At 43.8% G+C, this 27,628-nt stretch overlaps 3 protein-coding genes across 3 annotated transcripts; 2 read left to right on the top strand and 1 right to left on the bottom strand.

The window, feature by feature from the left end:
• The first annotated feature begins 958 nt into the window (after nt 1-958).
• Nucleotides 959-17,312, top strand: LOC115021409 (aldehyde oxidase 1-like). The gene is given in 36 exon segments (XM_029451859.1): nt 959-1,094; nt 1,795-1,852; nt 1,944-2,040; nt 2,243-2,351; nt 2,650-2,776; nt 2,920-2,981; nt 3,094-3,171; nt 6,436-6,516; nt 6,636-6,780; nt 6,980-7,072; nt 7,269-7,420; nt 7,509-7,602; nt 7,683-7,792; nt 7,915-8,010; nt 8,012-8,100; nt 8,412-8,574; nt 8,646-8,729; nt 8,805-8,974; nt 9,054-9,180; nt 9,344-9,466; nt 9,617-9,713; nt 11,209-11,330; nt 11,626-11,759; nt 11,856-11,943; nt 12,186-12,272; nt 12,352-12,543; nt 12,676-12,903; nt 13,634-13,729; nt 14,045-14,173; nt 14,258-14,332; nt 14,417-14,469; nt 14,548-14,662; nt 14,745-14,810; nt 16,168-16,356; nt 16,522-16,689; nt 17,104-17,312. Coding segments are annotated over 36 exon segments (4,002 nt in total). The 5' UTR covers nt 959-1,040; the 3' UTR covers nt 17,155-17,312.
• A 688-nt stretch (nt 17,313-18,000) lies between these two features.
• On the top strand, nt 18,001-24,465 carry bzw1a (basic leucine zipper and W2 domains 1a). The gene is made up of 12 exons (XM_029450904.1): nt 18,001-18,127; nt 19,562-19,635; nt 19,731-19,907; nt 20,685-20,779; nt 20,874-20,939; nt 21,069-21,204; nt 21,327-21,436; nt 21,519-21,689; nt 21,972-22,118; nt 22,972-23,110; nt 23,266-23,388; nt 23,801-24,465. Exons 2-12 carry the CDS (start codon nt 19,572-19,574, stop codon nt 23,830-23,832), a joined length of 1,260 nt encoding a protein of 419 aa, XP_029306764.1. The 5' UTR covers nt 18,001-18,127; nt 19,562-19,571; the 3' UTR covers nt 23,833-24,465.
• A 209-nt stretch (nt 24,466-24,674) lies between these two features.
• Nucleotides 24,675-27,574, bottom strand: LOC115020881 (transcription factor 15). Its single transcript, XM_029450918.1, has 2 exons — nt 27,016-27,574; nt 24,675-26,021 (listed from the first exon to the last, which is right to left on the bottom strand). The coding sequence occupies exons 1-2, from the start codon at nt 27,538-27,540 to the stop codon at nt 25,992-25,994; spliced, it is 555 nt and encodes a 184-aa protein (XP_029306778.1). The 5' UTR covers nt 27,541-27,574; the 3' UTR covers nt 24,675-25,991.
• Nucleotides 27,575-27,628: the final 54 nt, after the last annotated feature.

The following is a 27,628-nucleotide window of genomic DNA, read 5'->3' as shown; positions in this document are numbered from 1 at the left end:
GAGCTGAGGGAAAGATGTCGGTGCTTTGCACTAAAAATAATGTCGCCTTCAGCTTCTGCGATGATTTCAGTCGCAGTGTAGCGACATGTTTCCAGACTCTGCCATCGACAGGAAGTCCTCGTGGGGGAAACACAAACAAAAGCCACACAACTCATCCATCATCAAATGCATTGATGATAATAACTAATAAATAAAATACATAAATTGTATAAACATGTCTGTAGGCTATAAGTAATAGGTAGTGTGCAAACACGTGACCAAACTGTGTGACGTATATGATTCTGAAGGTAAAGGTACGTTTGTGGTTGCTTCACCGACCGGAGGTCAAAGGACTGTAGTTGTTTGCCTTATCTGTAGAGATAAGAGTCAGAGAGAGGCATCAGTGACAGGAAATGAACTGGCATTGCATCCAAAATAAAAGCTTATTGTCTTTTGATGGCACAAAGAATGTAAATAAATGTCACCAGAAAAGTCACCAAAGAGCATGAATTGTTGTATATTTGTCTAATTTATTTATTTAAAGTCTAATTTTCTGTTGAAAATACATAACCAATTAAAAAGAATGACACAGGCCTACATATACAATTTTTTTTGTTGCTAACTTTTGATATCATTTTATTCTATTTGAATGTGTTCAGATGAATTTTCTGCTAAATAAAAGTAAAATAAAATAAAATAAAAGCTTAATTTCTACTTATTCAGATGTAACAACCGGAGAATTAAAGTCAAGTATTTGCATGCAATGCTCACAGTTAAAACACATATTTGTTTTGTTTATAAGGTTCACAAGCCCAACAAGTTAGAACACATTTAGACCTATGTTTAAATAAGCTATAGTAGTGTATAAATGCAAAAGAGTAGAACATCTAAATGCAGGTCACTAAAAAGGAAAAAGCGAAGTACCACTTCAATTTTAAAATAAATGCTAAGATTTATTTTAAGCCTTGATGGGTTTTATTTTGAAAGTCTGTACAGGCGGAAGTCGTGTAGATTCAAGTTAACTTGATATTTTGTCTTCACAAAGTCGACTGTGCTTGAAGATGTCTGCAGAGAAACAAGGAGATATTTTGTGCTTCTTTATCAACGGCAAAAAGGTTTGTTATGCATTTAGTTTAGCTAGTTTTAGCCGTCAGCCAGTAGTTTCTGTCAGTTAACGTCTGATTTCAAGCTGAAAATTATTTAATTAACCCTAACCCCTCAGAATCTGTGACGGAAATGAGTTTAACAAATAAGATCTGGAAGAAAATGCAACAGAACAAATATAAAATAAAATTGCAATATGTTCATTTGATATGTTTTGAGGAAAATAAATGATCCTAGTGCCATGATATGACAAAAAAATCATACAAAACCATATAAACATATTTAAATTAATATTTAACTAACTGTCCTCAAATGACTCCGGGAAATGTAATGTAGTAAATGATTCAACATGACGGGGGAATGTGTCTGCTGTAAAGCTGCAATGATTAATCGATTAGTAGACTATTAGTCTGACTATTTTGATGAATAAATATTCAGTTCAGTCATTTTATCAAGAAAAAAGCCAGATATTTGCAGGTTCCAGCGGCTCAAATGTGAGGATATTCTGCTTTATCTGGCCATATATGATAGTATATTAAAAATATTGGGGTTTTGGACTGTTGGTCGGATAAAACAAGACTTTTTGAAGACTTTTTCATAATTTTGTGTCATTTTATTAACTAAAAGATAAGGAAAATATGTTTTGTCGCAACCCTATTTTGTTTCAAAGTTCATTAATTAAGATGAAATGTTCTCCTTCTGGTAAAACAGGTAACAGAGAAGCATGCCGACCCTGAAACCATGCTGTTGTCCTTCCTCAGAGAGAAGCGTATCCTTCAGATCAGCTCCATCATGTGGTTTTATGATTTGAGTTGTATGTTGATGTGAGCGCCTGGTTACTTCCTTCACTGTTGCTGCAGTGAGGTTAACTGGAACCAAGTATGGCTGCGGCGGGGGAGGCTGCGGGGCGTGCACCGTCATGTTGTCACGCTACCAACCTGCCACCAAAACCATCATGTATCCTTTATGATAAACCACAGGAGCCAGTTGTGACTAAGTACATATAATCAACAAATGATCTTTTAATGGAATCATATCGAAATAAAATCATATATAGAAATATCATAAAACACAATTGCGATTATTAGCATGAAAGTAGTACTTGTGCTGTACCAGTTGAATGTTTTCTGCAGGATGTTTTTTTTCACTACACCCTCAGACATTACTCCGCCAACGCCTGCCTCCTGCCGCTCTGCCAGCTTCACGGAGCCGCCGTCACCACGGTGGAGGGCATCGGCAGCACCAAGACCAGGATCCACCCTGTGCAGGTCAGATGCAATATTTAAACTTCCTGATGCACTGAGCTGATTCCATGCAAGAATAATGTGATCATGGACGCAGTTACTCCCTCCTTTTTTCTTTAATTTAACGAGCACAAGCAACAGGAAGTTGCCTTGAAGATATTGTGTCAGTTTGCACAATATTGGCGTCCATCTCCCAAAGTTACAGAATATACATGTATGTGAAAACTGTAAATCCCTTAAAGTGCACAGCTCCAACCCCACTTCCTGTTTGATGCATAAACACCGAGCCAAAGAAGAACTGTATGATCGGATGTGTTTGCAGGAGCGAATAGCGAAGGCTCATGGCTCCCAGTGTGGCTTCTGTACTCCAGGCATGGTGATGTCCATGTACACGCTGCTGAGGAACACGCCTCAGCCCGCCCTGGAGGACATCACACAGCACCTCGCTGGTCTGTCTGCTCTCTTCTATCTGCTGTAATGTTTAGAGCTCTGTAACAAAGATTAGTGTGCACTGTTTCAATGTATAACATACATGCTATGCAATGATTCCCATGCATGTGAACACGCAGTCCTCTCCTCATCCTGTGTGCAGGTAATCTGTGTCGCTGTACTGGATACCGACCCATCGTTGACGGTTGCAGGACCTTCTGTCAGGTACAAAGCTCAGCACTGTTTATTGAGTTTCTAAGCTAAGAGGCTTCAACTGAATCCTTTTGACTCGATTAAATAAAGAACGTGAGAAGTTAAATGCAACTAATTCCAACAGGAAGCAAACTGCTGCAAAGCCAAAGGAGCCGGAGACTGTTGCCTCAATGGAGCGGAAGATACTGACGAACCGGAGCAGGTGAGATCCAGAGATTCTTTTTTAGTGTTTCTTTCTTTGTCTTTTCTCGGCATTTATCTTCTTTTATTTTAATGTTTATTGGTTTTTATTGCTGGTTATTTTTCTTATTTAAATGATATAGTTACAGAGCAAATAAAATTAAATAATAATCAACAAAACAGAGGAGGAAATTAAGAAAAAAACATAAATTAATATGAATTAATTCATAGGATGTAGTTGTTGTGGAATATTCTTCTATATTATAATAAAGTTCTCGTGAGATGCTCAATAAAGTTACGGAAAACCAGATTTCGTCTTTAACACTTTATTCTGAGATCTCAGAGGCACAAGTCATACAGAGTACAGCGGAGTCTGCAGGAGAGCGCTTCAGACAACAAACATACATCTTATATCCATCATGAGGTGACCTCGTGAAACATTAGTTGCCGTCGGGACATCTGTCCTGAGCAAGATGTTCTTTTGGTCTCGCAACACGATATCAGTTGGATACACAAAACCCGTTCACAGCAGAATGCAGGCGTGGGAACGTCCTGGCACACAAAGCAGTTTTCTGGTGAAGGACGAGTGAATGTTTTGCATAGTTACAGAAGAACATAAAAGTACATGAACATATAATAAATGCTATCACATTCCCCCCTTTGATCATATTTGATCAACTACAAAAGGACAGTCATAACAGTCTTGGACGTCTACACATATAATTCATAAAGTGATTTTAATATCCACTTCATGATGACTAGTCATGAGAAAGTAGCTGTTTTTGTGGAGGGTAGTCCTCCTATTGTTTGTAAGCAAAAGAATTTAATAATGTATATCAGTTATATTTACAGTTCAGTGTCGGATTCGTAGCCATCGGAATTGTTTGGTTCGTCATCGGAGCTGTCTGGTACCGGGCTGTATCGGGTGTCAGTGGGAAACTGGGGAAATGAAGTGTATTGTACATACCTTTCTTAATTATGGGGATGACAACACATGTGCAACAACAGAGTAGAAACATGATGGTGAGGAATGGTACTGCTAGCCCAACCAGCCAAGCCTGCCAACCCCCGGAGGTCAGCCAGGACCACCAGTCCCAGCCACCAGGGCTGTTTGGCTTGTCGTCCGCCTTCATGTCTGCCAAAAGGTTGTTAAGGTGCTCTATAGTGTGAGTGATGTTTTCAGAATTGTCAGGAATGTAAGTACAACATGAATCTCCTATCACGTGGCATAAACCTCCTTTTGAGGCAAACAAAATGTCAAGGCCCATTTGATGCTGTAGCAACACGTTTCTACTTGCTAATGGAGTGAATGCTTGGAAACCCTGTGTAACCTCGAATGTGAGATTTTCTAAACGGGTATGAGTCTTATCGATATTGTGAGCATTATTTATAACACCCCACCAATTAAATATGCCGCTGAACCCTTTTTCTGCTGGAGAAGTGATCAAAGCTCGTTTTGCTCTGGGATGATCAGGGTGTATCAGATCTACTAGAGTGCATGTGCCAGTCCATACTAGTGCCAAAGTCTGGTACAATTTATTTCCGCAAAGCCAGACGTAATTTTGTGGGGCTCCTGCTCCGGCATCAGAAGGCCAGGCTAGGAGTGTTGAGGTGTGTGTGAAAGAGGGAAACGCCATAGAGGAGTTTATGCGATTTGGGACATTAGCTAGTGCACATACTGTTTTGTTGAATTCGCCGGGACCACAGGTGCAGTTTAGGATCCGTTGACAATTCTTTGTAGTCCCTAAAAACATGCCTACATGGCTCTTCCTACGGATTATAAATAGGGCATGAATCAAATTCTGTAGGTAGCTAGGGTGAACGCTTGCTACTGGTGCATACATTTCAAACGTACTTGTTTTTAGCTGAGATGCATTTGTGGCGCAAAGGGTGGCGTTGGACATAAACACACATGGTGCAGGTAGTGACCACCAGGAGTTGCCTCCTTTCACAGGATCGGTTAGTGCTAAAAATGCACAGAACTGTTCTGTTTCTGTCAATGGCATAGGTCGTACGGGCAGGGCCATTGAAGTTTGGTGTGGAAATGGAGTGCAGGCATAGCATGACCCATTGTTTCCTGCGGCTTGCAGAAATGATCTTAACGTGAGCCACCACATGTTTCCTTCTATGTGTTTTTTGTTGGTGTATGGAGTACGCACAATGTGTTCAGACTTTCCTATCGCAGTGAGGGTGGTAGTTAGTTTAGATGACGTAGATGTTTTATTTGTGGGTGTTGTTTTGTCTACGACGTCGAGATAAAATGCTCCACAGGGATCTGTCCCTTGGACGTATGCACACACAACGTAATAGCCACGGTCAGACAGTTGTGCTTTGTTTAACTGTAGTAGCACGGATGGACCGGTTGAATTTAGTTTAGCAATGGATAAGATTAGTTTTGTCATTTTATTTTTACCAGTAGAGTCACGAGAGGCAGAGCCATCTACGTAGAGCTCCAGATCTCGAGTAGGGGCACATCACTGAGATCAGGTCGTGGTGTGCAGGTGAGTTCTAATTCCGCCAAACAATCGTGTGAGAGATCGTGAGGATCTCCGTCTGTAGGAAGAGTTAAAGAGAGGCAGGATTAATGGTGTTATATCGTTGAACAGTAACATTTGGCATGTCTAATAAACATGTGTGATAGCGAAGATATCTGGCTGCCGACAAATGGCAAGTCCTTTGCTCAAGGAGAATGAGTGCGACAGAATGAGGGACGAGCAGAGTTAGTGGAGCATAGGCAACTATGTCCGTTTTCTGCTGCTGCGATTGCACGGAGGCATGTTGGAAGGCCTGCTGCAACTGGGTCTAATTTGCCTGAAAAATATGCCATGTGACTGAAGAAGGACGGACGTCATGCATCCTCCTTTTTCATCTACTGCTTGCACAAAGGGTTTGTTCGGATCAGGCAACCCTAAAGTGGGAGGGGACAACAACAACATTTTCATGTTAACAAATGATTTGTCTGCCTCTGGATTCCAGACTAGCACTTTGTTAGCGGTGGAGCCTGGAGTGTGTGATATCCCTAAGTGGCTGCTCAACTTGAGAGTAGTTAGGGATAAAACATCTACAGTAGGAAGCCATGCCTAGAAATGACATCATGTGTTTCTTTGAGACAGGCTTTGGATTGGACTGTAAAGCCTGTATTCTTTTAGGAGACAGTGTTTTCCCCTCTCCGGAAATGACATGACCTAAAAAGGTGACAGTAGGCAGAGAGAACTGAAGTTTAGACAGGCTGGCTTTATGGCCTTCTGCGGACAAATGCAAATCTCATCCACTCCTACTCCTCCAGGAAAAGCCACAGTTGTTCCACGAGGAAGAGTTTCTCCCACTGGACCCGACACAGGAGCTCATCTTCCCCCCTGAACTGATTGTAAGTCTTAAGATGATGTTTCACACAACAACAAGTTGCAGTCTGAGGTTCAGCTCGCTCTCTGACTACAAAGTACCTTTAATAGTATTTACAGGATTTAAATGACACTTCCTCCACAGCTGATGTCTGAAACGGCGAACCCACAAACACTCACCTTTCACGGGGAGAGGATGAGCTGGGTGTCCCCCGCCTCCCTGCAGGAGCTGGTCCAGCTGAAGAGCAGGAACCCTGAAGCTCCGCTGGTCATGGGAAACACCAACATAGGTGTGAAGTTCATTCAGAGTTTCTTTCAACGTTTGTTACAGAGAAAACTTAAAACACAAGTTATGGATATTTTTAAAAACTCTTAGAGTTGTTGTTAGTAAGCAAGTTAACAGATCTGGGGTTGATTGATGAACTTAAATAATAATAAGTAATGTGTTCTCATCAAACTAAACTCCGGTCTTTCTGCTTTGTGTTGAAGGTCCAGATATAAAGTTCAAAGGCTTCCTGCATCCGCTGATTATATCTCCAACCAGAGTCATGGATCTGTTTGAGGTCACGCAGACGCCACACGGTGAGTCAACCCCGTTTCTCTGTGATTGTGTCGTACACAGATTAATTCTGCCTGCAAGTACAAAACATTTATGTTTCTTTCACCGACCAGCGATGTTTAAAAACTCTTCTGCAACTTTTCAAAGTCCCGGAGCTTCATGAAACTCTGCAGACGCAGACTTGCAGCTTTGTTGGTTAAAACGCTGGTTCCTCTGCAGGTGTTTGGGTGGGAGCGGGCTGCAGTCTCACTGAGGTTCGCTCTCTGTTGGAGAAGCTGGTTCCTCAGCTCCCGGAGGAGAAGACTGAACTGTTCAGAGCTCTGATCCAACAGCTGGGGAACTTGGGAACCCAGCAGATCCGTAACGTAGCTGTAAGTAGACTTCAGACGAAATCCTGCAAGTAAAATCCTGAGAATTCATATATTTAATGTGTGTTTATTCTTGCTTTTGCATATTTAGTCTCTTGGGGGCAACATCATGAGTGCATTCCCAAACTCAGACCTGAACCCTGTTCTGGCTGCTGGGAACTGCAAAGTGAGCGTCATTTCAAGCGGTGAGTACATCTGGAAGAATCTCTTTCACGTCGTGTTTCTTCGCTCCTGACTAACGAGCAGTTCTGTGTGAATCCACCAGGAGGAAGACGAGAGGTTCCTCTGAATCAACACTTCTTCGTGAGCTTTGGGAAAACCATCCTGAAGCCAGAAGAGATTGTTGTTTCTGTCTTTATTCCCTTCTCCAAAAAGGTACAAATATTCTTCCCCAGCTCTTGTTTTTCTCCAAGACAAACTCACAATGTGTGGCTTGTTTAGAACGGCTGATGGTGACGCAGGTAAATCTTTATGCATTTCTGCGTCTGCTCCTGCAGGGGGAGTTTGTCCGAGCTTTCCGCCAGGCTCCGAGGAAGGAGAGCTCCTTCTCCACGGTGACGACCGGGATGAGAGTGTTTTTCTCAGAGGGGTCCAGGGTAGGTTCAGGATGTCAGTATTTACTACGGAGGACTGGGACCCACCACCGTTAGTGCCACCAAAACCTGCACAGCTATTGTGACCAGGTGTTTATTTAGTTACTGTCTTTATTCCATCATCCTTTTCTTTTCTGGTGTCTTCGCTTCTGCCTTTTTCCGTCTTTCTGTATCCGTGTCCTCTGTTTCTTTCAATATCTGGGATTATCACAAGAGCACCTGAATGCACCGCGCTTTCCGCTGCCACTCTAGTTATTTTTGTCTCAATTTCTTTGCTTTTCTCTCACTCCTTCCTGCTGGTCTCCTTTACCAACCTTCCTCTCCCGTTCTTTTCCTTTTCCTTTTGCCCTTTTCTGTGTCTTTTCTGTCCAAACATATGACCCGACAGATGTTTCCTTCAGGCCTTGGGATGAGGAGACCCTCAGCCGGGCCTATGACATCCTCCTGGAGGAGTTGATCCTCCCTCCTTCGGCTCCTGGAGGAAAGGTGGAGTTTCGTCGCTCTTTGACTCTCAGCTTCCTCTTCAAATTTAACCTGGAGGTCCTGCAGAAACTTAGAGAAACGGTAGGACAGGGCAATGATGACAAACATGTCTAGTGTTTAAACCAAGGCTTACAAAGAGTTTCCATGCACAGAATGTGATAACAGATGAGCTTCCTGAGAGAATGCAGATCCAGCGTTTACCCAGAGAGATCCAACCCAGCCTGCAGGAGTTCCAGGTCAGATCCTGCATTTAAAGCATTTTCACAGTTTGATAAAACACTTTCAATATCCGACTGTTGCTTCTTCTTCAGCATGTGTCAAACAGCCAGAGCGACCAGGACCCAGTGGGGCGTCCCATCATGCATCGCTCTGCCATCAGCCAGGCCACAGGTGAGGCCGTGTACTGTGACGACATCCCCAAAACAGACGGGGAGCTCTTCCTGGCTTTGGTCACCAGCTCTCGAGCGCATGCTAAACTCACGTAAGCAGAAGGATGACCTCTAACTCTCCTCTTGTTTTACTCCCCTCCCGTTTCTAAACATTTCTTCTGAATGCAACAGAGGGCTGGACGTGAGCGAGGCTCTGCGGCTTCCTGGTGTCGTCGATGTCGTCACAGCCAAAGATATTCCTGGGCAGAAAGTTCGTAAAATGTGTGGTTATGAAGAGGAGCTGCTTGCTGGGACCGAGGTAAAGTGACAACAGCAGTTCTTTGCACGACAAAGTAATATATTGAAAACATATTATTATTTAATATATTGTGCAGTAAAGTACCTTACATGATGTGTAGTGTAATTCACTTTGTCTCAATGTATAAAATAATATTTATGTATATTTGTCTGTTCCTCTGCAGGTGTCCTGCGTGGGTCAGATGTTATGTGCGGTGCTCGCTGATACGAGGGCACACGCCCGACGAGGAGCAGCAGCTGTGAAGGTCGACTATGAAGACCTGCCCGACCCAGTGTTCACGCAGGAGGTCTGTGGAGCTTCACTGTCAGCAAACATCCCACAGACGCTGCTTCTCTGTGGCTGCACCGCGAGAAATGTGCTTGAAAGTTTGTCTGTAGAGAGAAGTAAATGTCCTCTTACGTTACTTTTCCATCCTTATTTTGTTTGTTGGTGACAGGAAGCCATCGAGAAGTCGTCTTTCTTTGAGCCTCAGAGGACGATTGAGAGAGGAAACGTGACGAAAGCCTTTAAAACCGTTGATCAGGTTCATGAAGGTAAAAGGATCATTAATATTTACACTTTTATTCAGTTTTGCCAAAACGATTGGGCAAACCTTTCTGGGAACCATCACCTCATCGTAGTGGAGAGGTTTCTGTTTCCCTATGAACCTGAGAGCTGTGCTGTCTGGAGCCTAGTGCTCCTGGCAGGGTCTCCCAAGGCAAATTGGTCTCAGGTGAGGGGCCAGACTAGGAATGGTTAAAAAACGACCTCATGATAGACAGGGAAAGGAAAGGAGAGACCCTACCCGGAAGAAGCTACGTGGTGCCTCCCATCCATCCTGTGGGCCCACCACTCATGGGGAAAAAACGCAGGGGTTGGGTGCGCTGTCACATGGGTGGCAGGGATAGTCAGGGACCTCGACGGCCCAAGATGTGCTGCGTCGGGCGGGTGTGGAGATACTCACAAGTCCCCGGCTGAGCGCCACAACATTGGAGTTCACCCAGGCTGGACGAGACGGTCGCCTCCCTACGCCTTCAGGTTATGGGGGGAAACTCTAACTGTTGTTTGTACCTATGCCCCAAACCGCAGTTTGGAGTATTCAACCTTCTTGGAGACCATGAATGGATCCCTGCAGGGGGCTCCAGTAGGGGACTCCGTAATCTTGCTGGGAGACTTCAGCGCACACGTGGGAAACGATGGAGACACCTGGAGAGGCGTGATTGGGAGGAAGGGCCTCCCTGATCTAAACCCGAATGGTCGTTAGTTGTTGGACTTCTGTGCTAGCCATGGAATGGCCATAACAAACACCATGTTCGAACATAAGGATGCTCATAAGTGTACGTGGTATCATAGCACCCTAGGCCAAAGGTCAATGATCGATTTTTGTAATCGTATCATCTGATCTGAGGCCGCATGTTTTGGACACTTGGGTGAAGAGAGGGGCGGAGCTGTCAACTGATCACTCACTGGTGGTGAGTTGGATCAAGGGGTAGGGAAAGACTCTGGACAGACCTGGCAAGCACAAACGAGTAGTGCGGCTGAACTTGGAACATCTGGAGGAAGCCCCTGTCCTGGAGATCTTCAACTCACACCTCTGGCAGAGCTTTTCAGACATCCCTGTGGAGGTTGGGGGCATTGAACCTGAATGAGCGATGTTCAAAACCTCTATTGCTGAAGCTGCGGTGATAGCTGTGGTCTCAAGGTCTTAGGTGCCTCAAGGAGCGGTAACCCTTGAACACCGTGATGGTCCCCCCGGTGGTCAGGGAAGCCGTCCGACTGAAGAAGGAGTTCTTCCGGGTTATGTTATCCAGGAGGACTCCGGAAACAGTTGCAGGATACCGAAAGACTAGAAGGGCGGCAGAGGCAAAGCAGCGGGTGTGGGAGACGTTTGGAGAAGCTATGGAGAAGGACTTTCTTGGAACCATTGAAGCTGTGTACAGCTCCCGCGACCTGACACCGGATAAGCGGTAGACGATGGATGAATGGATGGATTTGGCAAATTGGTGAAATTTTGTACCTCACCCGAGTGTTTTCTAACTGTTTCCACAGGAGAGTTTCGAATGGGGGGCCAGGAGCATTTCTACATGGAGACCCAGAGCATGCTGATCGTTCCCGGGGAGGAGATGGAGTTCAACGCTTACGTCTCCACTCAGTGGCCGACAATTACTCAGGTACACACACAACTATGTTAACATGTGTTTAAGATGTATTTTAGTTATTTAAAACAGAGAGGATGTGACTTTCTAGTTACCTGTAGTGCACTTTATCAATCTAGAGAGTTAGGTGTCCAAAATACTACTCGGCAGGTGTGGTTCGGTCGAGGGAAAATAGTTCCTACATTAAACTGCTCACAACACGCTCTGGATTATTAGTGAAGAGACGTTGCGTTAGACATCTCTAACACCTAAACTATCCAGGTTGATAAATAAAACTCATCATCGGTTTGTCTTATTGTCCGGAGTGCAGGACGCAATAGCGGAGACGTTGGGCATCCCGTCCAACAGAGTCACCTGTCACGTCAAAAGGATTGGCGGAGCTTTCGGCGGGAAGGTCGTTAAAACTGCGATACTGGCTTGTATTTCCTCTGTGGCTGCGTGGAAGTAAGCAGCAGCAGCAGCAACAACAACATGGACATTTCATTAGTGAAGACAAAATGTGTTTTTAATTATTATAATTGTTTTGAATTTTCTGCTCAGGACCAACCGTGCAGTCCGCTGCGTCCTGGAGCGAGGAGAGGACATGTTGATCACAGGAGCCCGTCACCCTGTCCTGGCCAAATACAAAGTACAACAACACACTCAAGATGATGAAACTCTGGATACTTTACTTCCTTTTCTTTCGATTTAAACTATCTGAGAAGGAATTGCTGCATCACTTTTCTCTCAAACTGCTTACATCGAAGGCTTTAATTTCATTTTAATGGCTCACAAATGATCAGTTTGCTTCAACTTCACATATTTTGAGTGCCTACAGAGGACGGGGTTTAATGTAATCGATTGATGGTGAAGTTGTGTTGCTTGTTGCAGGTGGGTTTCATGAACGATGGAAGGATCGTGGCTGCAGATCTCCAGTACTTCATCAACGCAGGCAACACTATCGATGAGTCTGTTCTGGTGGGTAAAATCGTTTTTCTTCATGCAGATATACAAAGAAAAAACAATCTAATCATCAACGTTCTTCTTCTTCTTGTAGATAGTTGAAAAAATACTGCTTCACTTTGACAACGCCTACGACATCCCCAACCTGAGAGGCCGCGCCGCCGCCTGCAGGACCAACCTGCCCTCCAACACATCCTTCAGGGGCTTCGGCGTTCCTCAGAGCGTCGCGGTCGTGGAGAACATGATTAACGACGTGGCCGCAGTGCTCGGACGCCCTGTAGACCAGGTCGCAATCCAAGCCGTACAATTTATATTAATCATCTTGTGAAACTGTCGTCATTAAAAAAAGAAACAAATCAGAACAACTTTCCAAAAAACTAGAGTTCAATGTTTCATTTTTAACTAAATGTTTTGTCAGATTCGGGAAATCAACATGTACAAGGGGCCGTCTATGACCCACTACAAGTTTGAGTTCAGCCCGGAGAACATGCTGCGCTGCTGGGAGGAATGTAAGGTGAAGTCTGACTACAGCACCCGCCGCAGCGCGGTCGACCTGTTTAACCAGCAGAACCGCTGGAGGAAGAGGGGCATGGCCATCATCCCCATTAAATACGGGATTGCATTTGCAGAGAGCTACTTGAATCAGGTCTGTGAGTTTCAGTTTGGTCTTTCTTAACTCTTTTACTCATGCACTGATACGGTTTTGTGCTTGTGTTCCCACCTTTTAATGGATTATTTCACTATGACTTAAAGCACAAATACAGCTGGGAGGTTTATCTTATCAGCCATGACTGTCTTAAGATAATGAAGGTGTTAAAGGGACAGTTCAGAGTGTGGCTGTGTGAGTTACTTATCCTCGGTCAGTGTATCACCTGCAGTAGATGCAGTTTTAAGAAGCAGACAGGCGCACCAGACTCCATTGAAAGAAACTGTAATTTAACCTCACAGACTACAGGACTTACAGTTTACAGTTTTTGTCAAAGGAGTCTGGTGAATAACTGCTTCAGTGTGCCGTCGGTCAACAAGGTAAAGTTATACATTATTATATAGTTAAATATTTTAAATATACTTAAACTGATATTGATTTTTTTAGGTGTCTAAAACACGTCCACAGCAGAACATTCCTTAGAGTCCGTGCTGATACTCCTGTCTGCTTCTCTAAACTCGTACAACCTCACCTCAAAACACACAAATTATCCCTTTAAGATAATGAAGATGTTAATTATTGGACAAGTCTATTGAGTGCCACACTGCTAGAAAGAAACCGTCACAAAACATCAGATTTTGAACTGAAATCTTTATCTTTCATCTCTGTTTGTCATCTTTGTTCTTTGAATTGAAGGGAAGGTGATTGTGAGCTTGTTTGTGTGTAACAGGCTGCAGCTCTGGTCCACATCTACAAAGATGGTTCTGTTCTGGTCACTCATGGTGGGACGGAGATGGGGCAGGGACTCCACACTAAAATCCAACAGGTACAGTGTCCGTCATTGAAAACTGTCTGTATGTATCGCATACAGACGATAGATGTGGAAGTGAAAAAGACATAAAGCAATTTGAAACACCTGCAAGTGAACAACCTTAAAAACAAGGTTACACGACGGTTCTGTAACTTGGTGCAGTTTTGCAGAAAGTGCAAGTTATTTAATCAAATGTTTTATTATGAACATTCAGTTCAATTTGAATTTTCCATTAAAAAGGTTACTAAAATGTTTAGTGTGTGCTGTCAATTATAGGGAATCTGTCTATCTCTCTCGTACTCTTACATCTCCGGGTTTGTTTCCTGTTAGGTGGCGAGTCGGGAGCTTTACATCCCGTCCTCTAAGATCTACATCAGTGAAACCAGCACCAACACCGTCCCCAACACCGCCCCGTCTGCTGCCTCCTTCGGTACGGACGGCAACGGCATGGCGGTCAAGGTGAAGTCCAGCTCCTGCATTGGTCTGTTCTGTATTAAAACTGCAGATTATTAATAATCATTCATTTTTCATCGTGTCATTCAGGATGCCTGCCAAACTCTGTACCAGCGTCTGGAGCCAATCAGGCAGAAAGACCCCAAAGGATCATGGGAGAGCTGGGTATGTGATAAGAAAAGACAACATGAGTTATTGGGGAGTTTACAGCATTTTAATGACAAACACGTTTCTTTCCTCTGTACTCAGGTCATGGCAGCGTTCTTTGAGAAAATCAGTTTATCAGCTACTGGATTCCACAAGTAAGACAAACAGGAAAGGAGTCTGATTGAATTTGTTTGTTGATACCGTGAAGGTCACAGCTTCCTGTGTGTCCTCAGAGGTCCAGACCTGTACATGGACTGGGACAAGATGGAGGGCGAGCCGTACGCTTACTTTGTGTTCGGGGTGTGTTGCTGCGAGGTGGAGCTGGACTGCCTCACAGGAGACTACAGGGTCAGAACTGAACCACTGCTTTTTATTATAACGGAGGGAAATCTTCACACTTTGAAAGAACTTTATTGGTTTTGTCTTGTAGACGCTGAGGACAGACATTGTGATGGACATCGGGAGGAGTGTGAACCCCTCAGTGGACATCGGCCAGGTGAGTTCAGTCTGTTGTCAACAAACTTATAATATTCATTTTCAATCAGTTTGTACTTTTAGTATTTACTTTCTAACCATACTTTCTTCCTCTCATCCCTCCATCTCTCTCTCTCCCTCTCCTCTCCTGTCTCCTCCCTCCATCTCTCTCTCTCCCTCCCTCTCCTGTCTCCTCCCTCCATCTCTCTCTCTCCCTCCCTCTCCTGTCTCCTCCCTCCATCTCTCTCTCTCCCTCCATCTCTCTCTCTCCCTCTCTCTCCTCGTCTCCTCCTCTCCTATCTCTCTCCATCTCTCTCTCTCCCTCCCTCTCCTGTCTCTTCCCTCCATCTCTCTCTCTCCCCTCCCTCTCCTGTCTCCTCCCTCCATCTCTCTTTCTCCCTCCCTCTCCTGTCTCTTCCCGCCATCTCTCTCTCTCGCTTCCCTCCCTCTCCTGTCTCTTCCTCCATCTCTTCTCTCCCTCCCCTCCTCTCCTGTCTCTTCCTCCATCTCTCTCTCTCCCTCCCTCTCCTGTCTCCTCGCCCTCCATCCTCTCTCTCTCCGCCCCTCTGCCTTGTCTCCTCCCTCCATCTCTCTTCTCTGCTCCTCCCCTCTCCTGTCTCTTCCCTCCATCCGATCTCGCTCTCGTCTCTCCTCCTCTCCTGTCTCCTCCTCTCCTCCGTTCTCTCCTCTCCCTCCTCTCCTGTCTCCTCCTCCCTCTGCGCCATCTCTCTCGTCTGGGGGGGGGGGGGGGCTCTCTCCCTCCCTCTCCTTGTCTCCTCCTCATCTCTCTCTCTCCCTCCCTCTCCTGTCTCTTCCTCCATCTCTCATCTCCCTCCCTCTCTCCTCTCATCCCGTCCGCTCCTGTCTCTTCCCTCCGTCTCTCTCTCCCTCCCCCTCTCCTGTCTCCTCCTCCGTCTCTCTCTCCACTTCCCTCTCCTGTCCTCCCTCCCATCATCGCTCGCTGCCCTTCTCCGCCCTCTCCTGTCTCCCTCCATCTCATCTCTCTCTCTCCTCCCTCTCCTGTCTCTCCTCCCGCCCATCTCTCTCTCTCCCTCCCTCCTCCTGTCTCTTCCCTCCATCTCTCTCTCTCTTCTCTCCATCTCCCTCTCCTGTCTCTCCTTCTTCCCTCCATCTCTCTCTCTCTCTCCCCTCCCTCTTCCTGTCTCTTTCCCTTCCATCTCTCTCTCTCCCTCCCTCTCCTGTCTCTCCTCCCTCCGATCTCATCTCTCTCCCTCCCTCTCCTGTCTCCTCCCTCCATCTCTCTCTCTCCCTCCCTCTCCTGTCTCTTCCCTCCATCTCTCTCTCTCTCCCTCCCTCTCCTGTCTCCTCCCTCCGTCTCTCTCTCCCTCCCTCTCCTGTTCTCCCCCTCCTCCTCTCAGATTGAAGGAGCGTTCATGCAGGGTTTGGGTCTCTACACGATGGAGGAGTTGAAGTTTTCCCCCTCTGGGCTCCTGTACACTCGAGGTCCGTCTCAGTATAAGATCCCTGCGGTCTGCGACGTTCCGCTCCGCTTCAACGTTTATCTGCTGTCAGACTCCAACAACCCCCACGCCATCTACTCCTCAAAGGTCAGAGGTCATGATGGACATAAATACACCTTTCTTTGTTTCTGTCTGTTATTTGGTATTCTTTCTTCCGTCTAGCAGCCTTGTCTCAGACTCCCTTTCTTGGATATTTGCTGTGTTTACCTCAATCTATGTAACAAGTATTGTTCCGGATGATTCATTCTGCAGGGTATTGGAGAACCGGTCCTCTTCCTGGGCACTTCAGTGTTCTTCGCCATCAAAGACGCTGTGACTGCAGCGCGGTCTGAGTCCGGATTAGTCGGCCCGTTTCCCCTGGACAGCCCTGCGACGCCGGAGAGAGCCTGTCTGGCTTGTGCCTCCCCGTTCACTCAGAAGGTAAACATTGTGAAAGGTTGGAGTTCTTACACGGTGAATTCAGCGGTAAACTATTTGTTTCCGCACCATTCACTAAACTGGCACATTTTTAAAGTGTCCTACTGCACTTAGTTAAAAGATAGGAGAAACTTCAGGATGCTTTCAGCCTTTAAAAAATATATTAATTCATCTGCAATAATTAAATCAATGTTCAAGGAAAATATATATATTATATATATATATACTGCACGTTATCTGATTTTAATGTAAGGTCAATAATAAATGTCAGGTTAATTGGAAAACTGAAGCACAAGCTTCCATCTTTTTGTCCTGAATCTTTTCTGATTGACGCCTTCTGTAAAATAAATCAAACTTTAAACAATAATATAAAATATATTGAGTTTCCATCAATGTTTCTTTGTTTTTTGTTTTCAGATTCCAGTCAGCAAACCCGGATCTTTCAAACCGTGGGCCTTAAACATCTAAAACTGAATCTGGGTTCTTAGTTTTTATTTGATCAGACTAAAGCCAGGCTGTTTGAGAAATGAACCACAATAATGAAGTAATACAATAGTTCTCTAATACTAATCTTTCTTTACATTTACATTTTTAACAAACAAATTAAACTTTTGACTTGATTCATATTGCACATGTATTCTCATTTCTATTGATTTTTATTACAGTACATTTAGCTCTTATCCTACACTATCACTACTTCAATAAAAGCACAATAAATAATTGAACACATTGAATAAACCCGGTGTTCCTCTTTATTTATTCAGTACCATAGAAGCACAAAGAGCTCCAGTGTCACAGTACAGCCACAGTACACGTACAGGCAGTACATGATTGTTTCTAAACTCACGCAGATTTGTCTTCTTGTGGACCGATGCGGATCTCTCATCGATGCATCGGAGATGAGACCTGAAAGAGATATATATGTGTATATATATATATATATATATATATATGTGTGTGTGTGTGTGTTCTCTTTATGGCCACTCCCGGGCTACGTACACAATAGATAGGAGATGGAAAAAAATCACAGAAATTGTCTAAAAGATACACAAAGTAAAAGCATAAAAAAATTAAAAAATAAAGTAAGGCCATTGAGCCTTTAGTCCTTTTTAATTGTAGAAGTGTGACCCAATATTTAAAAATGAATCAATCAAATTGCATTTTAAAAGTATCAAATTAACTGAATAAATATGTAGTAATATAGTTGTAAAATACTGAAACAAACAAATCCGTATGTATTCTGTAAATGCACAAAACAATTAAAGATTAAAAAATATATATATATTTTGTAAAACGGGAAGCCCCTTTAAAGCGCGCATGCGCAGAGGGAGGAGCTTGCGGAAGTACTGACGGGAAGGTCTTTTTGTTTGGGCCGCTGAAAGAGTCGACACTTAGTTTGATTCCCCTGGTTAACAACCGTTTTTTATCTGCATTACTTTCGGTGAGTACTTGTATTTCCACATTCTCAGTGTTGTCTTGCACCTTGGCCTCATTGCAAAGACTATATTATGTCGGAGTATATCGTGTAAAATAACGGGTTTTATGTTTTATGTACCATCATGGGCGCTGCTTTTAGGGCGAATTTTGGTTTTCTCCAGTTAGCCTAGCTGAATTAGCATTAGCATTAGTCTCATTAAAGCTCACATACCTCAAGACTGTCTTAATATTAAATACAAGTTTGTAATGACATTTCGACAGTAGGTTTCTTGTAATGGCAGATCAGTACAACGTGTTGTTTTTTAGTGTTTAAGCCGTGGTGTTTAGTAATTAAACAAATATGGTTAGCTAGCTAGCGGGCCCGGCTAACCAGCGCAGGCTCGGCGCATGGTGAGGCCCAGAGTTAGCTGATGCTAACATACATTTAGCCAGCTGTAGTTTGGAGAATCTCGTTATATCCGAGCCGATATTTACCTTTTTAAACTCTCGAAAATTCTCCTAAAACATTTCTGCCTTAGGTCACACTTATGTGGAATATCTAAACTCTTAAATCTTCCTGATGGCAGCTACCAACACTCATCAGCTCCATTGTACCACCTCGTATTGTCTTTTGTCTGCTCTGTCTTCATTTGCGTTTGTATGGGTAATTATTCAAATGCTCTCCTGTAATTTGGCACGCATTACATTATCAGATTATTTTTATTAATTTGTATATTGTATAAGCAAAGTTTACACCGAATCAACATTGTCTTGTTGCATCTACATTTAGTTAAGTAAAGTATTAAAGACAATATATTGATTAAACGCGTAAAGCACATGCTGCCACATCTCTGCAATGCTGAACAATATAATATTATTTAAGGAAATGATGGCGTTATTTTCTTTTAATTTCAAATGACATGAAAAGAAAACTAAGCTACTTTCACCATCTTCCATCAGTCTGTTGTGAAGATGGGAATCTTTTAACATGGGTTACAATTATATTGTTTGCACGGCCATTTGTGCACAATGTAAATGGTGCATTTGTTGGACTTTAAACAACTTGTGTAGTAATATACATTCGATGCTCATGAGCGCTTGCAGTATGGTGTATGTGAGATCAGAAGATAAACTACAGTGACCTGGTTCATGAACAGACGTGTCACCAGGTGCAGCAGTGTGGAAACTGGACCTTTTATACAGACAATATTAGTTATTAAGCTCATGCATTTTGTCAATATAAGCAGTGTATCTTTAAGTATACAGCGTAAACGTGTTATGTAAGAATAATTTACAGCTGTGAACTCATGAAGGTGCCATGGAGCCCATCCAAGTCACACCTAAGCCTTGGCAGTGCAAAACATAATTAAAGAAACATTGTGTACTGTTCACACATGTGTTGATGTATTCTGCACAGCTTGAGTAAATATTAACTGTCTTTGCTCTGTCCCTTTTTCAGAGTGTCTTTTATGAGTACTCAAAAGCCGCAAAAGCCGACGCTAACTGGCCAGCGGTTCAAAACGAGGAAAAGAGGTTTGTGTTCATCGCTGCGGCTTGTCCACATCTTTGCCTTATTCCTGGAGGTTGTTCTTTTCCTAAATCCAACATGTGTGTCCTTCTCCCCACAGATGAAAAGGAGAGGTTTGACCCTACTCAGTTTCAAGAAAGTATCGTACAAGGCTTGAATCAAACTGGCTCTGATTTGGAAGCGGTCGCAAAATTCCTTGATGCCTCTGGCGCCAAACTTGACTACCGCCGGTATGCAGAGACACTCTTTGACATCCTGGTGGCCGGCGGAATGCTGGGTGAGTTTGAGTGTTTATCAAATCTTTGAAAAATGGATTAAATTCAAGACCTTAATTTGGTTCAAGGGTTAAGTCTTTTAAAAGGCTAAGGCTTTAAAATCTGAAAATAATTAGAGAATCTGTTTTTTAAATGGCACATAATAAGTCCACCAGTGGCAGGTGGACAAAGAAGTGAATTTCCAAACCTGTATGGAACCAACAACACTCGCTTTTTGTTTGCTGTCGGGAAGTTCGAAGCAGATTTACTATGAAACAACACGGGAAAGTGCAAATTCAATGAGTTGGCTTACGTTCTCTCAGCATGGCTTGAACCAATACTGGGAAATGTATACGAGACGCAGTGTCATTCATACAGGAAGTGTTTCAAACTCGGCACAATAAAGGTGGTGTTGAAGTTCATTGTGAGTGGCATTAAGTCTTAAATCTAACATGCTTTAAGCTGTAGGAACCCTTTGTTTCTAATGGACACGTTCGGTTTGAATGTTTATTTAACGGGCAGTAGACTGTTGTTGGCGAGAAAAAGCTTTTGCATTAAGAACTAATGTAAGGAAAACATTTGCTTGTAAATGAATAAACATTAACACATTGTAACTTGTGTTTGGCATCTAATGCAGAAATGTTTTCATCTGGCATGTGTAGAAGGTGATAAGAGGTTGATGGAAGCTAAATTAAAATCATTCATACGTAGAAATGTGGACAGGAAGTAGACAGTCCACGTTGTTAAAGCGGGCGGCTCCTGTTTTGACTCAAATGGTCGTTTTCGTTCCTCTCCTGCAGCCCCAGGAGGGACTCTGTCCGACGACATGACCCGCACTGAGTTCTGCCTCTTCACGGCACACGAAGACCTGGAGACGATGCAAGCATATGCTCAGGTAGAAAGCACGTCTAGATCATTCGTTATTGATCCACCACTGATTTGATTTCATGCATGTCTTTAAGCATTGTGTCTTTTCCCACCAAAAATAGGTTTTTAACAAGCTGATCAGGCGTTACAAGTACCTGGAGAAAGGTTTTGAAGAGGAGATCAAGAAGGTGAGTGTGTTGTAATCTTCTAGTAATGTTTATATGCCGGCTGCAAAATAATCAAATTGATGCAAAAGGCACAGTTCACAGTATGACTTTGTCCACACGACCACCCGGTGTTTGTTTCGTCCTCTGTAGTTGCTGCTGTTTCTTAAAGGGTTCAATGAGTCTGAGCGCAACAAGCTGGCCATGCTGACCGGCATCCTGCTGGCCAACGGCAACATATCAGCCTCCATCCTCAACAGCCTCTACAACGAGAACCTCGTCAAAGAAGGTGAGAGAACGCTTCCTTTAGCTCCTCAGCTCCTCCTTGAAGAACACAAATGGTTTTGTTCTAAACTTGTTCTACTGGCGATGCCGACAGCGGGGTCTAACAGAAAACTTGTCTTTGTTTAGGCGTGTCTGCAGCCTTCGCCGTCAAGCTGTTCAAGTCATGGATCAATGAGAAGGACATCAACTCTGTTGCTGGCAGTCTCCGCAAAGTCGGCATGGACAACAGGCTGATGGTAAATGAAAATCGTCTTTGGATTTAGTTATTCCAGATTCTTTGCATCAACTCCAACCTAAATATATATATCTGCGCCACAGGAGCTCTTTCCTGCCAACAAACGGAGCTGCGAGCATTTTTCTAAGTACTTCACCGACGCCGGGCTGAAGGAGCTGTCAGACTTCGCCCGCAACCAGGAATCCATCGGTGCCCGCAAGGAGCTGCAGAAGGAGCTCCAGGAGCAGATGGCCCACGGAGAACCTCAGAAGGAGGTGAGGACGGTTTACTACTTCCTCTGGGACCTGAAGGCTGCATTTATATGGCAGCGCAGTTATCCGTATTGCTCCTCTTTGGTTACATGATTGTGTGTTTGGCGAACGCCCTCATTATTGACACTTGCCCTCGTTTGCCATGTTGCATAATTAGTTTGACTGACGCGTTAGCAGTTAGTCAGTGTTATTACACGGCTGCAATGGGAAGATCAGTGTGAATATGATGCTTAGTGACCGATAAGAATCTCTGACCCCGCTGTGTTTATCTCCCTGTTGGCTCAGATTATCATCTTCACTAAAGAGGAGATGAAAAAGGCCAACCTCTCCGAGCAGGCCATGATCAGCATCATCTGGACCAGCGTGATGAGCTGCGTGGAGTGGAACAAGAAGGAAGAGCTGGTGACCGAACAAGCCATCAAACACTTGAAGGTATAACACTGTCGACTTGTTTATATGCATTGAATACAGTCAGCACCAGTTAATAACACAAACATGGGATTGGGCAATAAATTGTGAACATTGCATCTGCAGGTTCGGGCAAGTCTGAGAATGTTGTTCAGCGAAACCGTTGAGCTTCAGCAGCTTTGTTCTCTTGTGCTGTTTTCAGTTTACTTTGCATTTACTCTAAAGGTCCTCTAAATGTTTTTTACTTTTGGAACGTCTCTGATATAGTCGTTATGGTTTTGAGTAGCGTTGGTCTGTATGCACGGTGCTTACAGGTGCTGGAAATCCTTGTTTTCCTTAAATGTGTCAACTTTCTAGTGAATGCTGTCACGACAAAACATAACTTTGGTTATTTATCGCTCAGTAACCTCTAATTTAATGTGATAAAGAAGTGGAGTTATTAGTACACTGTATATAAACATGCAATTTACCACAAACGTGGCGAGGTGTAGGAACCTTTATGTGCACAGAAAACATTGCAAAATGGAAATAAAGCCATAAACTTTCTATAGTCGAGGAATAAAGCGACTGAATCGCTTTTTATAATCTAAAAGAATCCCGGCCTGTTTCGTGCTGAAGTCGTAGAGCTGATTGTTGGTGTGAAGTTATCGTCACAGATGGAGTTTTTACAGTTAATGTGTTTGGAAGGTGTTGAAATAACCAGAGACGAGAACAACAAAAGTGTAAACTGTAACTGCAGTAGTGTGAAGACGAGTCCTGCTGTTGCTCAATACTCTTTAATGCTCCAACACGCTTTTACTTTGTGCATTACGCCTCCAAAGAGAGCGAGCGGAGAGCATTTCTATAATCTTTCTGACGTGGCGTCACATTTCTGCAGCTATACAGCCTGCTGCTGAAATCCTTCACCTCCCAGGGTCTGTCCGAAGTCACCCTGCTGCTGAAGATCCAGGAGTACTGCTACGACAACATCCACTTCATGAAGGCCTTTCAGAAGATCGTGGTGCTCCTCTACAAAGGTCGGTGTCCCCTCCACAAACTTTCCTCGACACGCTGGAAAAATGCATCGAGTGGTTTTGAGACGCTGAGTAATGGCGCCTCACGCAGGACTTCCTGTTCAGTGGTGAAGCCACTTTCAATGCATGTTGTGACGGCGTCCTTTTCCTCGTTGCAGCGGATGTATTGAGCGAAGAGGCCATACTGAAGTGGTACACTGACGCCCACGTTGCCAAGGGGAAGAGCGTTTTCCTCGAGCAGATGAAAAAATTTGTCGAGTGGCTGAAGAATGCAGAAGAAGGTACACACACACACACACACACACACCCTGAGGCGACGAACCGGTCTCATAGCAGATAGTTTGACTTGTCAAAGCAGCGTTAGAGATTTCACTTGTTGTAGCTCCAGAGTTTTATATTAATGCACTTCCCAGACACGTCTTGAATTCAAACCGTGCTGAAGTTTTGTGCTCAGTTTTCTACAGAATAGTTTTTGTCATGGAGGGAAACTCCTCTGAAGGTTCAGATAACATCTCACGTAACGTAAACGATTAGCTATTAAAGCTTCTCTGTATTTTAAGTAACTTATAAATGAATTCTTGGACAAAACGGGCAATAAAAAGATGTAATGTTCTGTTTTCTGACGTTGCATAGATAATTAATGAGACGTCAGATTTCATCACTTTGACCACGTCAATCCTTTTCTCTCTGCAGAGTCTGAGTCGGACGAAGAGGAGACGGACTAAAGCCTCCGCCGACGGATGAGCGGTTTTTTTACAAGTAGCAGCAGGAGCAGTAGAATGTCTTTTCCCGTCTCTTCTACCTCCTGTTACTTCTTTAACCCTAAAGAAACGCGCACACACCCTTCCACTCAAACATTTAAACATTATTTAAACAAAGCGTTAAACGAGGACTCGGCCCTCCGCGTGTTTAGGTGTCGCGGCTCACAGTGGAAACGATGAATTATCTCCCTTTTCTTTTTTAAATGTACATCCTTCTGTAATTTGGATAAAAACATTCCACGTCTCGATGGCCGCCGCTCGGATGAATCGGAAACAGGATTTGTTTGATACTCTTTGCGGTTCTGCCATGCGACTATGCGGCAGACGAAAATGCAATTTTGCCAAAGTTTCTTCTTCTCCCCCCCCCCCTTTTTTTTTTTTTGACTTTTCTCTCGGCTCACGTTTCGGCTCCTGTTGGGTCTTCACGTCGCCTCCTTTCTTGACTTCTGGGTAAACGTGTACCGCGTGTCTCCATCGCTCAGTCCGTCAGACGCCCCTGTGAGATGCCTCGCCAGCTAACTGATTATTGGTTTCTACTTTCTTTAATCTGATAAACCGATTGACTTTTTTATGAAAATAAAGATTATTGAAATGGTTCGACTGTTCTTTTATCAACGTGTTTGTATTGTGAAGTGTTTAATAAACACTAAGCTTGAAATAAAGAGCATTAAAACATAATATTTATAGTAATTGAAGTCAGGAAAATTAGATAAATGTGATTTAAAAATATAAAAAACATGATTTACGTCCAACTTTAACGCATATTTATTTAATAAATCAAAATGTATCTACAGTGTAAAGGATCATATTAGCACTTTATTGTTATTTTAAACTTATACAGACAATGAACAAAGCAGATAGTTTGATATTTTTATTTGTATTGTACAAAAATACATTTCTCTTCAAGCAGCTTCTCAGTATTTGTGATGTGCAAAGGACACAATCGTCAAGTTGATGTCGTTCCACAGTAGATTCAGAGGTAGGCCTTCGTATTAAACAGGTCTGAGGTAGTGTGCAACATCTATAATAAATATATATATATATATTCTCCAGATTAGTGCAACGTAATGCACTTTGCATGAACACAAAACGTCAGCTCAGTGTTTTTAAAGTGATACAGAGATTGTGCAATAATGCAAAAGTAAGTATTTGAACATTTCATCTTGAGTTGAAACCGTTGAGATGTTCAGAGTTTGAGAAGCTCCTCTTCACGTTAGGAACAAATCAAGTTGTTGCAGTAAATCGTCTTTAAATGCAATCGAGCGTCTCCGATTCTCCCGGTTTTAAAGGGAACGCTTAAACGCACCATGTACAAATTAGACACAGCAGTGGATTAACACTAATTTCAAGGTTCCCACGGGTCCTTGAGATCCTGGATGTTTGTGAATTTGAGGAAACGAATACTTTGAAGGATTTTGAAAATAGACAATTTAAATATTTTAATGCGAGAATAGAAATCGAAAGACTTTAAAGACCGTCCTGTCGAAGGCCCTGAAGCAGAGCCTGCAGCAAGTTCATAGAAGTTCACGCCATGACCTTGAGAATGGGCCTGGAAAATCCTTGAATTAGATTAAGAATGTGGGAACCTTGAAGTTTCTAGATGAAGAAGAAAAAACTCCCTTGTAGGGTTTGGTTTTAAACAATTCAGATTCCTGAAATGTAATGTTTTAACATGCAGAGACAAAGTGCACGAGACTCGGATGACGTCAGTGTTGATGCAGTTCCCACCGCTCACCACTAGAGTTGACTTCTTTAAAGTCACCCTGAATCATTGTGATATTTCCGACGCCCCTTGAAGGCGGCGTTAACTCCACTCAACTGACAGCACCCGCTGCTCCTCGGTTTGTCACGTGACTTTTTTTTAAAGGTGGTGTTGTGGGGTTGGGGGGGGGGTATTTTGTACTATTCGTGGGACCAAAATACCCCCCCATCAGGTGCAACTTTACACATCGGCTCAGGTTACAGCTCAACCAAAACACGGAGTGCACCAACGTGAGCAGAAAGTGCTTTTCAGTGTTAATTTGTTTTTCAAGTCTAATCCAAAAATAAATATATTTATATATGTACAAAGTCCTACAGGTGTATGTAAACATGGAGGTGGGGGCTGTCCGGGGCGCTTTGCTTCACACGGAGTGCTTTCCTCCATCTCGGAGCTGTGGGGGCAAAGAAACGGTCGTTTTTACCACAAACACAGTTCAGTGAACGCACCATGGCATGTTTCCTAACACTGATCTTACTTTTAGTTGTTAATGTTTGTTTTTTAACAAATCTTTATTTAAAGTCACATTTATTCTGTAAATATAAGATTTCAGGTTGATTTGTGAATGATATCTAAATGTTATTTTCTTTAAAAAATAATAATTTGAAGACTTAATGAGACATAAATCTTTCCAGAGTTAAAATATGGAAGTTTACGCTTTTATAATAGTGAAAATACAGTTTAGAATAAAGGCAATAGTGACATAATATTACTGATGTCGTGCCAGTGTCTAGTCTCTATTAATAACTGCAAGGTGACCAGATAAACTACTGTAAACACTTCTAATCCACAACCACACGTGTGTATTTAGGATAGAAATGATCGTTCAGGGGCTGAAAATCATCAGTATTGTTTAATATTCATAATGCACATTTACATTTTTTTAAATATTTACAGCACTTTTCCATTTCTATGGTGCTTTGTAGTTTCTTTTTTTAAATTGTGGAACTTAATTTTTCATCTAAAGCACTTGAAATGACCATTAATCATAAAGTGTGCTGCCAGGCTATCCTTTAACAAACCACATTAATCCATATTTTGTGTCACACTTCTACCTGAGACTCTTTGGATCCAGTGTAACTGAGTCCAGACACTTATTTTAAACCTGTGAAGGCACCACAGCTTGTTTTCATTTTGTGTTGTCAATCACTGGAGCAACAGGTGCCACTCTGGACAAGCCAAATCATCTGAGAGTCACCTGAAATTGAGTTTCCAATACACAGAGGATGCACAGGGCATCATCTGAGTATCATACTGGATTCAGTGACTTTGGAAGAGGTAACCTCCTTTCTGCTTCTGCGTAAAAACCCGAGCAATTCGTGGCTGCACGAGGGAGTAACTTTGTTTTATATGGGACCATGGTGCAACATGTGTAAGTGGCCGCTCACCAGCTTCCTCTGGTTGCCGAGGCAGAAAGTGCAGATGGGCCGCAGGGAGGCCGCGCTGCCGTGCAGGATGCTCTGGTATCCGAGGCAGGGCTGCCCGTCCCGGCAGTCCTCCCCCAGCAGCAGCACGTTGGCCAGGTGGGAGATGTAGCTGGAGGCCAGGCGCAGCGTCTCTATCTTGGAGAGCTTCCTGTCTGCGGGCTCGGTGGGAATGAGCGTGCGGAGCGACGTGAAGGCCGTGTTCACGCTGTGCGTCCTGTCCCGCTCCCGCGCGTTGGCCGCCTGCCTCTGTTTGCTCGCACCGGCGACACACGCGTCTCCGTCGCTGCTGCGCCTCCGCCTTCTCCTCCGTCTGCCTCTCCGGGGACCACCTTCGGCCTCCTCCCCTGCCACCTCCCCGGGGTCTCTGCGGGGGCTGCAGTCGCCGGTGGACTTCCCGTCGGAGCTGTCGCTGCCGCTGTCCAGGTCGTCCAGGTCGGAGGTGAAGCCGTCGGGCTGCGCGCTGCGCTCGCTGCCGGTGGACTTCATCTTGGCTCTGCTCTGGTCTGACTGGAGCTGCGGGGGCCGTGCTGCACATCACTTTATCCTCAGGGTGAAAATAGCACCGATGCCGAGC

This window comes from Cottoperca gobio, chromosome 2 (assembly GCF_900634415.1).
Source record: "Cottoperca gobio chromosome 2, fCotGob3.1, whole genome shotgun sequence".
Lineage (NCBI taxonomy): Eukaryota > Metazoa > Chordata > Actinopteri > Perciformes > Bovichtidae > Cottoperca > Cottoperca gobio.
Note: the sequence above shows the minus strand (reverse complement) of the source record. Positions and strands in the feature narration are given on the sequence as shown.

Bases quoted from the DNA above. Each gene is read 5' to 3' on its own strand.
- bzw1a (XM_029450904.1), top strand. From the start codon at position 19,572: ATGAGTACTCAAAAGCCGCAAAAGCCGACGCTAACTGGCCAGCGGTTC. The intron at 21,205-21,326 runs GTGAGAGAACGC...GTCTTTGTTTAG, and splicing joins CGAGAACCTCGTCAAAGAAG to GCGTGTCTGCAGCCTTCGCC. The intron at 21,437-21,518 runs GTAAATGAAAAT...TCTGCGCCACAG, and splicing joins GCATGGACAACAGGCTGATG to GAGCTCTTTCCTGCCAACAA.
- LOC115020881 (XM_029450918.1), bottom strand. From the start codon at position 27,540: ATGAAGTCCACCGGCAGCGAGCGCAGCGCGCAGCCCGACGGCTTCACC. The intron at 26,022-27,015 runs GTGAGCGGCCAC...TTGCCCCCACAG, and splicing joins TCGGCAACCAGAGGAAGCTG to CTCCGAGATGGAGGAAAGCA.